This window comes from Mesoplodon bidens, assembly GCF_964165515.1.
Source record: "Mesoplodon bidens genome assembly, chromosome: 1".
Lineage (NCBI taxonomy): Eukaryota > Metazoa > Chordata > Mammalia > Artiodactyla > Ziphiidae > Mesoplodon > Mesoplodon bidens.
Genome location: NC_138176.1, coordinates 79,681,211 through 79,694,847, shown reverse-complemented (window position 1 = coordinate 79,694,847; position 13,637 = coordinate 79,681,211). Strand labels below are relative to the sequence as shown.

The 13,637-nt window shown below is 42.6% G+C and overlaps 1 protein-coding gene across 24 annotated transcripts in view; it reads right to left on the bottom strand.

Annotated features, from left to right (window-relative positions):
• The window catches only part of ANK2 (ankyrin 2), a 720,153-nt gene that overhangs the window by 357,569 nt on the left and 348,947 nt on the right, over nucleotides 1-13,637 (bottom strand). For 2 of the 24 annotated variants that reach the window (XM_081237047.1, XM_081237041.1), the window contains exon 1: nucleotides 6,646-6,783. The exons of 19 other annotated variants lie outside the window; for them this stretch is intronic. In XM_081237047.1, the coding sequence (XP_081093173.1) occupies nucleotides 6,646-6,729 (84 nt within the window). In that variant the 5' untranslated portion in view covers nucleotides 6,730-6,783. Of the gene's footprint in view, nucleotides 1-6,645; nucleotides 6,785-13,637 lie in introns of those variants that run through there. 3 more of the 24 variants (XM_081237035.1, XM_081237042.1, XM_081237026.1) reach the window with 3 other exon arrangements.

The following is a 13,637-nucleotide window of genomic DNA, read 5'->3' as shown; positions in this document are numbered from 1 at the left end:
ATAGAGCAATTACTGGGAATATCGTACTAACGAAGTTCCTCAAGAGAATAATTAGAATTCATATTGTGAAAGTAGGATCAAGGTTTCTTTGGGGGGGTTTTTTTTGGGTTTTTTTTTGCGGTTCGTGCAGGCTCAGCGGCCATGGCTCACGGGCCCAGCCGCTCCGCGGCATGTGGGATCCTCCCGGACCGGGGCACGAACCCGTGTCCCCTGCATCGGCAGGCGGTCTCTCAACCGCTGCGCCACCAGGGAAGCCCCTTGGATCAAGTTTTCATGTTAGCCTAATTTAACACGCCTAAACCACATGAGGATACCTGTTTGCTTCTTTTGTTGTCCCATTCCTTTCTGTGGATTTTCAAAAAAACATCTGAAAGAAACTGAAAGAAACATCTACACCAACATATCAGAAAATATAATGGAAGCAAAATGAAGAGAAAGAGGAGTACTGCTTGGAAGAATATTATAGACATCCAGGAAAGACATCCTCTTTACACATTATTCCCAGAGATTAGAGTGGGCATTTTGAAAAACATGATCAACTGATGAAAGATAGGAAGCAACAATGGGGGAAAAGATCTGGAGGATATCTTGGCAGAAGATGAAGCTATAGATAGCTTAGAAGCTTTGCTAGAGGCACAGGAATAGCTTAGCATAGAATAGTTTAGCATCTGGTTTCCATGGGAGAAATGGTTCAAAATATGTCATTTGTTGATTGGTGGGGAAAATGTCTATCATTCCTCCATCTCCCTCTCTGTATAAAGTCTCGGAGTCTCCAGCTGCTCATCTACAAAACTAGGATAATAATACTCAATGGGAGTTATTTTGAAGATTAAATGAGATGGTGTATGTGAAGCATTCTAGGTTCTAGATGTAGAATAAGAAGAAGATGGGAGAAAAATGCTTTTGCTTCTTTTGTATCAATGCTGTTGCCATCTAGCCTTAAAAGAAAAAAATGTAAGAGCCAAGTAGCAATCTAACACATCTAATTGAAATCAGAGATTCTTCTTTCTAAAATAACTCGACTTCATGACTACTGACCACTTTCTAAAGCAATGGTTCTAAACTCTAGCACACATCAAAAAGAGTGGGGTGCCAGTTAAAAACCCTCAAAAGTGACTGAGCAGGTCTAAAGTAGACCCTAAGAATTTTGTTCTTTTAGCAGGCAACCCAGGTAATTCTAGTAGTTGTGGTCAGCAGACAGCACTTTACTCTAAAAAAGGATATTTTAGGATTAATTTCTAGCTATTACGTACATATGAAATTAGCAGTGAAAAACATCAGTATCATGAGGGTGGGTCAAAAGAGATGGAAAGAGAGAGACAGACATAGAAAGAAAATCACAGAATACTAGGTTGTAAGGCAGGGGTCCCCAACCCCCGTGCCACGGACCAGTACCTTTAGTAACCAGGCCGCACAGCAGGAGGTGAGCAGTGGATGAGCTAGTGAAGCTTTACCTGCTGCTCCCCATTGCTCCCCATCACTCGCATTACAGCCGGAATCCTAACCCTAACCCTCACCCCCAGCCATGGAAAAATTGTCTTCCACAAAACCAGTCTCTCGTGCCAAAAGTCTTGGGGACCGCTGTTGTAAGGGATTTTTCCATCCAGTAAAAAAATTTCCGTTATCTCTGACAGATGGTCATTTTAAATACTTTCAGGAATGAGGAATTGCTGTCTTCAGGCAGCACACGCTATTCTGGGTTATAAACTGATGTAAAATAAAGGGTAAATCATAAGTTTTTGGAAAATTGAAGAAGTGTGGATATTATTCAGGGTAAATTATATATTAAAGCCTTTCTAGACTTGATTGGACAAGATAAGGCACCAACTAAATTCAAAACTAATTTGACTGCAAGACAAGTTGAACATCCAAATGTTGGATCTGCTATCTGATTCCACTAAAAAAGCCATGCTTTCCATGGCTGCTGTAAAAATAAACCTTTCACTATGTCTCTCATTCACATTTCAATGGTTCACCATTTCAATCACACATCTGGCACCACTTTCATCTCTCCATTTAGGCAGTGGCAAGTAAACAGCAATAAAATTATATAAACCAAAAATATTTTTGCAAAGGTCACAAATATTTTCAAATAATGGTCCAGGTCAAAACTTCTTAAATGAATATAAGGTATCCTACAAAACCATTTTATCTTACTACTTTGTTAAAAACAACACTACATATTTATACTTTCATCTTTATACAGTTATTCCACCAAATGAGGAAAATGGTTATTAAGCCATTTAATTATTTACTTGTTTTAGAAGAACTCACCAAGCCTAGTGGTTTCAGATGGGTCTGTCACATGTGATTGACATTTGAGCATTTCCATTATCATTTATGTAAATTATCTAAGGCTCGTGCAGCCTCTTCCAGTGCAAATCCACTGCCATGTCATTGATACAAAATTGGAAAGTATGGGGTACTGCCCACTAATATGGTCTTGGATTCTTTTCATCTAATCTGCCAAAATATTGTCTCGGATAAGAAATTTTTATAGAGTTGGCTGGGATTTAGAATGGGCTAAACACTTACCCTGATACATTTCACACAGTTGCCAATGCTTCCTTTTAGTCCAGGATCCCAGGTGAGAATTCCGGTAGTTTCCACATCCTCTTCTCCACTGAACCCTCACTAGAACATCAATCCCAAATCTGTGTCCTAGCTAATATTTATTTGTGTGAAATAACTGAGCCTTAAGGAAACTATTTTTTTGAAGTATTAGACGAAAAAGGTTTCTGTGAATATTTTAGCAACAATACTATCTGATTTATTTTCCTTGGACACTAACGAGCATCCAATAATAAATAAATCTCTCTCTCTCTCCAAAAGTATCTTTGTGTTCAAGCTTGAGAAAGAGAAAAGCAGCCGCTGACATCCAGGAGCTGGCCCGTTACTATCAGCTTGACCTCGGTGTTTTGCTGTTGAACATAAATCATTTCACAGGGCATCATCATCAGACCAGGCCACTCTGTGACCACGATGGAGCAGGACAATAATGGCACCTTAGCGTGTCTAAACACAGACAAAATATGTACATTGTCCAAGCCACAAAATTCTAGACATCCCTCTCTCTTGCTAACTGAGAGATTGCCACTTCTTTACTGACTACAGCTTTAGTCTGCCCTCCTAGAGCTAAGATTTATTGGGATACACAATCATAAAACTGTTCCTGCTTTCTGAGAGCACCCAACCCAGAGTGAGTCCCCACTTTCTTGGACCCTCCCCCAAATCACTCATTCAAAGCCCAAACCTAATGAGTCATTTCAAACTCAGTTCCTTGTGATGTGCATCCTCTCTCACTACAGTGAGTCGGAACCCTAGTACATCCAACGACAGGTGTTTTCCTGGTGGTCTTTGCGGGGAGAGTGCTGACAAGCTCAGTTACTAAAGCCAGCACACACATTCTTAAGAAAAGCTAAAAGAGTTTCTATCTTCCAGATACTCACTAAAATTCTAATACAAAATAAACTCCTTGAGCTTATTTTCTCACATTGTGGCTTTTTTGGCAAAGGACCCTTTAGTTCTGTCCCTCAGAAGAATTGCTTTTGTGAGGTGTAGAATAAACAGGTGGATTATGGCTCAACTGTTAAATATTTACTCAAGGAAGAGGCACGTTTCCAAAAATTATGATTCAACATGTTAGGTCAACACCCAGGCCACAGTGAGCCTGATGGCCCATAATCCTAGATGCTTATGTAGAATCCTATACTGGGACTTCCCTGGTGGCGCAGTGGTTAAGAATCCACCTGCCAATGCAGGGACACGGGTTCGAGCCTGGTCCGGGAATATCCCACATGCCATGGAGCACCTAAGCCCCTGGGCCACAACTACTGAGCCTGCACTCGAGAGCCCAAGAGCCACAACTACTGAAGCCCATGCACCTAGAGCCCATGCTCTGCAACAAGAGAAGCCACCGCCATGAGAAGCCTGCACACCACAACAAAGAGTAGCCCCTGCTCTCTGCAACTAAAGAAAGCCCACGTGCAGCAATGAAGACCCAACACAGCCATAAATAAATAAATAAATAAATAAATAAATAAATAAAATAAAATAAAAGAATCTTATAGTGGATTCAATGTGAACCTCTAGTAGAAAAGCAGACAATAGAATTAAGTGGTGTGGCACTGACTTTGCTCCAATTCTTGCTTTTCTCGGATTTCATCCTTATTAGGGATGAATATCTCTCAATTATTATTTCCCCATCAAAGCACATTTAATGTTCTATTAAAGTTAGCAAGAAAGGGGGATGTCTGGTGTTTTCTGGCTTGGACAATTTGGAAGTTTCTAAATATGAAAATTTAAATTGCCTGCTGTGCAAAAGATGTGAAGCAGTAATCTAAAGACCTGGGGTACATTTATATAAATCTCAATAATTTGTATGAGACAAAATGTTTCCAATTATAGCATATAACTTTTGACATTTTGAAAAATGACTAGTAGCCTTTGCAAAGTACCAGTAGCATATTCTGCCTCTCTCTAAATTATAAATAGACTTTCCTCTACATGGCTTATTCCAATAAATAATTCCATTTAAGGGAAGAGCAATAACACCTAAAAGTTATTGTCATCATCTATATATTAAATACTGCTCAAAGAATTTTATACACATTATTTCTAATCCTCACAAAATACCAAAAGGTATACACAGCTGTTCACATTTTACAGATGAGGACCTGGATCAGAGAAATTAAGTGATAGGTTCCAAACACACAACAGTAAATGATAGAGTTAAGGTGAAAACCCATTTTCATCTGACTTGCCAAGCTGAAGGATGTTTACCTGTGTGTATGTGTGGTATGTGTGTGTGTTCTTTTTAGGTGAAATTACTTTTAACATTCAAAATTCACTGTGTTTTAACAGCTCATTTAGTATGTGCCTTTTAATGTATGCACAAACATACACACACACTCAAAACTTGCTATTAATTGCTATCATTTTGACTGCAAGTTTGGAAAAGAATTTATTCCTAAAATAAATATGTTTGAGAAAATGGAGCTTTAAAAATGCTACAGTTATCCCATATGATGATTTCTTCTTCTCTAATCCCTCAAATACTTTAAGATGGCTTTGGTCGTGTTAATTTAGTATCATCACTCAGAGCTTAAAATCTTCTTGAGATACATTCTCTACCTCATTAATAGTTCTAAGTATATTGTTTCTAATACAGCACAGGGAATTCAGAAAGAAATTAAGAGGATTTTGAAATGATATTGTGAATTCAAGCAAAAATTCCCTTTTTCTTTTTCCCTATCTCTTGCTCTCTTTCTCTTTTCTAGCTGTTTTTTCTTTTTTTAAAAAATGTTGATCAATTAGCTAACACTCTGTAAAAATGTCCTCGAGGGCTGGGGGATCCAGAATCCTTAAGTACAAAAGGACATTCTACCAATGTTCCTGCCTGCCCTGAATTATCCTTTTGCATTTATCAGATTGCATCACTATCTTCATGCTATTATCTAAAAACTGTCATATGTGGGCATGTTTTTTTTAATCAAATTACATGGCACTGTACAAATATACTAATCCCTTGTTTGCCAATGATCTTTTCAATATCAGAGGTCTGGAATTATTTCAAAATTTTTAGATTAGGAGACATTTAGTACATCAGAGATCTACGACTTTGAAGCACAATGCAATTTCAACATTATCAAAATAAAAAATATTCATTTGCTCATGATACTTATTTTTTTTAATCTGCTCCTTCAAAATCCCAAACCAGCTAGCTTTGGAATCCATTTACATTAGAATCATAGATCCCGCCCATATTATTGACTCAGGAAATAAATGGATTTTAGGAGACTTTATTTAAAAGGCATCTCCTTGAGAGGTGGAGCTCAAAGAGCTCTGTGAGGCTGCAACAGTTTCCCAGGAGTCAGGCCATAAAGAAAGAAGTGCTGGCACTGGGTGGGGCTGAATAGTTCACATCTTTTCCCACTGTTTCTCACTGGTATGTTTCCATGAAAGTCAAGGGTGTGGGAATGTATGACAGGGTAGGAAATCCTACAGACTGCTTTGTGTGCCCAACCCACCCTAACCCATAATATCTTTAGCTGTTTATCTTAATCAATGAAAGAGCTATCACATTAATGTCTGGAAAAACTGCAAAAGAGCTAAGCACACCAAAGAAATGTCATGCTGGGGATCCAATTTCTCCTGTCACATCAGTCTTTTCTCCTTCAGAAGAATACACTTAGCATGGATCCAAAAGGCATTTGCTGTCCAGCCATCTCAAGATCATCACGCAGCCCAAACATCTGGCCCCGAATCTTCCTTTTGCTCCACAATCCACCTTGCTTAACCGTTCCTTTTAAACTCACCCATTCTAAAAATAAAATGACTCTCTCTGTACCCAGTTAATACCAGAAGCATCCATCAGTGGCCACAGTCCTCAATAATCCACATGCCAAACACACCTTATCTCTGTGCACTTCAGCACGCTCCAGTCAACGTTATCTATTATGAACCGAGGTCTCTTTCCTATTCTCAGAAAGCAGCGCTTTGCACCTACCTCTTTAAAAAGCAATGTTTGCACAGCTATAGTCTGTAGTTAATTTTAATGCTCCACGGTTCCTACAGCCTCACTGATATTACACATTCACACGTACACACACATCTCTACAGACGTTCCTAATTCCAGCAGTTTACCTTTTTGGGTCTTTTTCTTCTCTGACTACTGCCATTGAACTTCTCTCCACTGTCGCTTTTCTGAGCTGCATCTTCGTTCATCATTTTGAACAGTTTGGAAAGAAAATAGCGCTGCCATTAAACCCTGCCGCCCGTCCAGACCACTAGCGAGTATGCACTTACTGGAGGAAAGCTGGAGAAGGAGGAGGGGTGGGGAAGGGGCGCGCACTGGGAGGGTGAGGACGGTGACGTTGCCATGGCAGCAGCTGCCACAACTGTTTATCTGACTGCATTGTTCAATCTGATTCAACCAATTACCATCAGGGACCAGTTACAAGGAAGAAAGCCTTGAAAAAAACATGCCAGGGACTCGAATGATTTGGGGACACTGCTGGTTGGTTTTTGACACACCCGCAGTCCCAATGGCTCTCAACCCACACACAAAACCTGCACTTAATTTTCTTCCTACAAGTACTTCAACACAGAGCAGATACAGTGCGTAAGGAGAAAACTATAACGTCCTTGAATGTCTCTGACCCTGAAGAGGCACATTTTAGCTGGCGAAGAGGCTACTCAAGGAACAGGATTAGCTATTAATATCCTAAGGTAAAGGTAAGAAATTTACATTTTTAAGATGTTATTCACTTGATTCCAGACGATAATCTTTCAAAACTCAGCTCGAGGATGACTTCTGTTATAAAGCCTTGCGAGCAGGCTCCCCAGCAACCAGGTAACAGACCTCTCCCTCTTCTGTGCCTTGCCTTTCCACGGAGCCTTTCTGACATAGCAACCGCAACACTGTTTCACAATTGCACGGACATAGCACCCATAACACTGTTTCACAATTGCACATTTACCCAGCTGTCTATTTTCGACAGGCCAAGAGCTTCTTAAAGCCAGAGATTGAGCTTTGGGTGTGTGCGTGTGTGTGTTTGGGTTGGGGGAGATTGCTGAATTTCCCGGAACCAAGCATGATGCAGTGGTACATTAAAGACACTATGGGTAATACAAATATAAGAAAGTTGTGGAGTTAAAACATTTTATAACTGATCTTTTAAATCTTCTTAACCTAATTCTCTCTATTGACTGATGAATAAAACACAATTCCTGCTCTCCAGGAGCTTATAAAGTTCCAAAATTCTTCTTGATAAGAAAAGAAATTAGAGCCTGTTTTTATAACAAGAAACCCAATTTTATCCTATTGGATTGAGGTGGCCATATTTGTATGCTTAAACATGTTAAATTGTGGACGCACCAGAGCCCAACATGTTTTGTACAGATACACACATGCACACACTAAACACTCATCCCTATTCCTAGAAAACAAACTCAAAGCATAACACACAGAATACTGAAATGGGAAAATAGTGTAAGGATTAAACGAATGAGATAATGTATATAAATACACTTTGCAAATTGAAGGTCCCTATGTAAATGCGTTATTGCTATTGTTAATCCTATTATTATAACAAATATAGGTAATTTTCAACTCAGGAAAGTATATCTTAAAAAGGCTTCCTGGGGGCTTCCTGGGGGCTTCCCTGGTGGCGCAGTGGTTGAGAGTCCACCTGCCAATGCAGGGCACACGGGTTCGTGCCCTGGTCCGGGAGGATCCCACATGCTGCGGAGCGGCTGGTCCCGTGAGCCATGGCCGCTGAGCCTGCACGTCCGGAGCCTATGCTCCGCAACGGGAGGGGCCACAACAGTGAGAGGCCCGCGTACCGCAAAAATTTTTAAAAAAAGGCTTCTTACAGGAAAATGGCTACCAAAATTGGGAATTCATCTTTCCAGTAAACACAGTAAGAAAAATTCACCTTCTCTCCCCACTGCTGTCGGGATTGCTCTTTATTTCTGCCTGACCTCCCCTGAGATCCTTGCCACTTCCTCATCTAGGGTCAGCCCCACCTTGCTGCCTCTCATTCCCTCCACCCTCCTTCTGCTAGAGCAGACCCATCCCACCGTGATGCCTTGGATCCCACAAACAGAACAGAAGCAATAGGACCCTTTTTTCCTAAGCAAAACCCTACAGGAACTTCTACAGAAGCTTCTAAGAGCCCAACTCCCACTGTTGTCAGAGTCTTCATGAAAATTCCTCCTGATATCAGCCCACTCCTCCGCTATCCCCTCAGCGAACCCCTCACTCATTCCCTTACCTGTCCCCATTGTGCCTCCCTTTTTTTTTTTTTTTTTTTTTTTTTGCGGTACATGGGCCTCTCACTGTTGTGGCCTCTCCTGTTGCAGAGCACAGGCTCCGGATGCGCAGGCTCAGCGGCCATGGCTCATGGGCCCAGCCGCTCCGCAGCATGTGCGATCTTCCCGGACCAGGGCACGAACCCGTGTCCCCTGCATCGGCAGGCGGATTGTCAACCACTGCGCCACCAGGGAAGCCCTGTGCCTCCCTTTCTGACCTTTCTTAGGAGCACCCTCAGCCTGGAAACTGGATTAATTTACTCAACAAATATTTATTGAATACCTACCATGTGGTAGGAGCTAAGCACTAGGGACACACTGCCCTAACCACAAGGGATATAATGGTGAACAAAACAGGCAACATTTTTTGCAATCACGGTGCTTATATTCTAACAGGGAAACTAGACAGTAAACAAAAATAATAGTGGTAAGGGCTATGGCGGAGAAAAGTAGGATAAAGAGTGATGGGGAACAGATGTTATTTTATTTTATTTATTTATTTATTTTTTCTTTTTGCGGTATGCGGGCCTCTCACTCCTGTGGCCTCTCCCGTTGCGGAGCACAGGCTCCGGATGCACAGGCCCAGCGGCCATGGCTCACGGGCCCAGCCGCTCCGCGGCATATGGGATCCTCCCAGACCGGGGCACGAACCCGTATCCCCTGCATCGGCAGGCGGACTCTCAACCACTGCGCCACCAGGGAGGCCCCAGATGTTATTTTAGATAAGGTACTGATAGAACACTCTCTAGAAACCTGAATGAAGTTAGGAACCAAGCCAAGCAATTATCTGGAGGAAGATTGTTTCCTTATTGCATTTAAAAATAAACTTTTGGGCTTCCCTGGTGGCGCAGTGGTTGAGAGTCCGCCTGCCGATGCAGAGGACACGGGTTCGTGCCCCGGTCTGGGAAGATCCCACATACCGTGGAGTGGCTGGGCCCGTGAGCTATGGCCGCTGAGCCTGCGCGTCCAGAGCCTGTGCTCCGCAACGGGAGAGGCCACAGCAGTGAGAGGCCCACGTACCACAAAAATAAAAATAAAAAATAAAAATAAATAAAAATAAACTTTGGGTCCCTATTATATGCCGTGCAATGTGTTAGGTTCCATGTGGGATGTAAAGATAGACACTAATCCTGCCTTCAAAGCAAAGAGAAAAGCAGTTCAAAAGTCCTAAAATGGGAACTTCTTGTCAAACATATTAGGAAAACTGTGATACTCCAAAAGGGGAAAAGAAGGGAAAAGGAAAACTTTTCTAGCAACTGGATCTATAGGAGAGATATGTTACTAATACCCTTCATGCTCATGTGACACCAGAATAGGTTTTTCAATCAATCGGTTTGGTAGCCCAATTTGGAACCTAATCATTGCTTTTACATCACCTCTGCAGTGTATATCGCAAACAGATGTACTTCATATTTTACTAGTTTATGAATCAGCAATTTTTTTTTTTATTTTTTTGGTTGCACCAGCTCCTTAGTTGTGGCACATGGGCTCCTTAGTTGCAGCATGCATGTGGGATCTAGTTCCCTGACCAGGGATCAAACCCCGGCCCCCTGCATTGGGAGTGTGGAGTCTTAACCGTTGCACCACCAGGGAAGCCCAAAGCAACTTCTGATTATGTTTGAACCGCCTCTTGTAACAGTGCCTTCTCTGTCAATATCCAAATATATAGTACACAGCCTAAACACTCAGATGCGGGCCTCCGATTTTGACAATGAGCTATAACCTCTTGCTGCTTCTTCTAAACTTTTATACAGTATACTTTCTTTACAGAGTGAAAGTACTGCACACATACTAGACCAGCATACCACAGGGGTCAACACCCATCCTCAAACTGTAAAATAAAAATCTCAGAACGTAGATAAACAGGTGCTAGTAGTATTATGTTCATTACAGCATTAGAAGGTACATTTTATATGTACAGAGAACATCAACAACATGTTATGGTACTGTGAATGTGGGGGGTTTCTCTTTTGAAGCTTTCAATCAATTTCTCAGTGCTTCTCTAGTGGGCACTCCTCTCCGCACGTCCTCATAGTGCAGGGTTTTTTTTTTTGTTTTTTTTGTTTTTTTGCGGTACACAGGCCTCTCACTGTTGTGGCCTCTCCTGTTGCAGAGCACAGGCTCCGGACGCGCAGGCTCAGTGACCATGGCTCACAGGACCAGCCGCTCTGCGGCATGTGGGATCTTCCCGGACCGGGGCACGAACCCATGTCCCCTGCATCGGCAGGCAGACTCTCAACCACTGCGCCACCAGGGAAGCCCCATAGTGCAGTTTTTTGTGGACACGTGTCCAACTGGATGCTAAGATCCTTGACGGCAGGATGTCTATCTTTGCATCATACGTGGAACCTAACATATTGCGTGGCATATAATAGGGGCCCAAGGTTTATTATTAAATGCAATAAGGAAACATTTTAAATATCTACCATGAGTCTATGCTTATGGTTAAACTTCTAATGGGTAAATTCTTCATTTCTTAGATTATTTTGTGTACTTTCTGACCTCTAGGAGCTATGCATAATTTCAAATAAGATTTTTAAAGTTACTTGAGAAATTGGAGTTGCTGCAGATAAAATAGTAGCGATAATAGTACGTTACATTTTAAAGCATTTTATAACTTGTATAATTTTTAGCTCCAAAATAGAAGATCCATGAAGACTAAGATCTCTGTCTGCTCACTGATATATCCCAAGCACTTATAACAATACTGGCAATATGACAGACACAAATATTTAGTAACTTTATGGGATTCTCACAACCACACATGGAAAAAGGTTAAGATCAATCAAACTGAGGTAAAAAGCAGTTTTGGTGACTTTCCCAAGATAACAAGGTTAATAAGATACAGAGCTAACGTTCTTCTGATTCTAATGTCACTGTTCTTTTATTAAATCATGGCTGGCTTCAATGAAGAGCAGCCACTTAATAAAGTGCAGTAAGATGGAAAATGCCAAGAGCGGAAACTATAGTCAGATGACAGTGACCTGAGTAGAAAAAGGAAAACTTTATTAGTTTTATGTTTAGCATGTTTTTATAGGCATGGCTTTTTAGAGGTGATTATATTAATTTTAATAGGCCTGCTGTTCCATGTTGTTGTCCAACTGGAGCTGGGAGGAGAACCCTGGGTACATGACAGAGTGGACATGACTCCAGACACAGCAAGAGGGGCTCAAAGTGGGATTGGCCCTGGTGATTGGCATCAGAGGGAGGCAGTGGTATCATGGCTTGGTTCAAATCATATCAGGATATGTCCCGTGCCCAGCAGTGTTTTGGGCCAAGGCCACTGACTCTGTACCTCATTTCTTTTTTTTTTTTTTTTCAAGTACGCGGGCCTCTCACTGCTGTGGCCTCTCCCTCTGCGGAGCACAGGCTCCGGACGCGCAGGCTCAGCGGCCATGGCTCACGGGCCCAGCCGCTCCGCGGCGCGTGGGATTCTCCCGGACCGGGGCACGAACCCACGTCCCCTGCATCGGCAGGCGGACTCCCAACCACTGCGCCACCAGGGAAGCCCTCTGTACCTCATTTCTATCCTACCTACCCATTCTTGATACTTTGCTCCTTCTGTCATTTATTTGAGCGGGGTAAATTTCCCTGAAGTGTAAGCAACTGTGTCTGTGTTTAAGTCCTAACCTCCAGCACTGTGAATGTGATGAAATCATGTTAAGATGAGGATGGGTGGGTTAGGGCGAGCCTTAATCCAATGACTGGTATCCTTATAAAAAGGGGGAAATTTGGGCACAGAGACACTCAGCGGGAAGATGGCCATGTGAAGACTGAGGCAGAAATAGGAGCAATGTAGCTGCAAACCAAAGAAGACCAATTGCCAACAACTACCAGAAGCTAGGAAGAGGTAAGGAAGGATCCCTCTCTAGGACTTTCAGAAGGAGCATGGCTCTGACAACACCTTGATTGCAGACTTCTATCCTCCATAACTGTGAGAGAATAAAGTTCTGCTATTTTAAGCCACCCAGTTTGTGGCCCTTTTTTATGGCAATCCTAGGAAAGTAATACAACCATATTTTCCAGCCACCCTTGCAGCTGGACCCAGCCATATGACTTAGTCCTAGTGTTACAGAACGCAAGTCTGTGTGCCCAATGCACAGTGAGGCCAACCAATACCAAAACTTCAGAGTTTAGAGCAGCAAAATGTTTATTGAAGGGCCAGACAAGGAGACGGCTGGCTCATGCCTTAAAGACCCCAAACTCCCTGAAAGCTTTCAGCAAAGCCCTTTTATAGGAAAGATGCGGGAGTGGCATGGTTAGTTGTTGCATACTTCTTGGGGTCATATCCTTTGTTCTCTTTTTTTGGTTTTCATGATCCTTTGTTCTCAGTCAGGTCATGATGTTCTGTTAACCTCCACCAAAACAAATGTTATTCTCTGGTCTGACCAGAAAGCGCAAGGTCCCAAAGCTCAACTTTCGCCCTCTGAGGTCCAGGCCCTGGCTAAGAGGAGGGGGTCCCTGCGCGGGCGGTTACTCTGCCTGAGAACATTCATCCAGCACCCCGTCTGGGTCCTCCCAGCACTGCCCAGGCCCAGCTGAGGGGGCAGATCTCAGCTGGCAGCGCCCTCAGCGCCAGGTCCCCAGACCCTGCCCAGCCATCATCACTGAGGGAGCCAGGTGCCCAGGACCCAGCCAGCCCTCAGGCTTTTCATTTAAACTGGAGAGAATCATTTGTATGGGATCGATAGGAATACATGTTGTAGCAAATACCCATCAGGTGAATTCCCAGCTCACGACAGTTGCCCTCTTTGAGAAGAGCCCCAACCACAGAGGCAGACCTGAGCTAATGATGTGCAGTGTCCTTACAACGTAACCCCGAC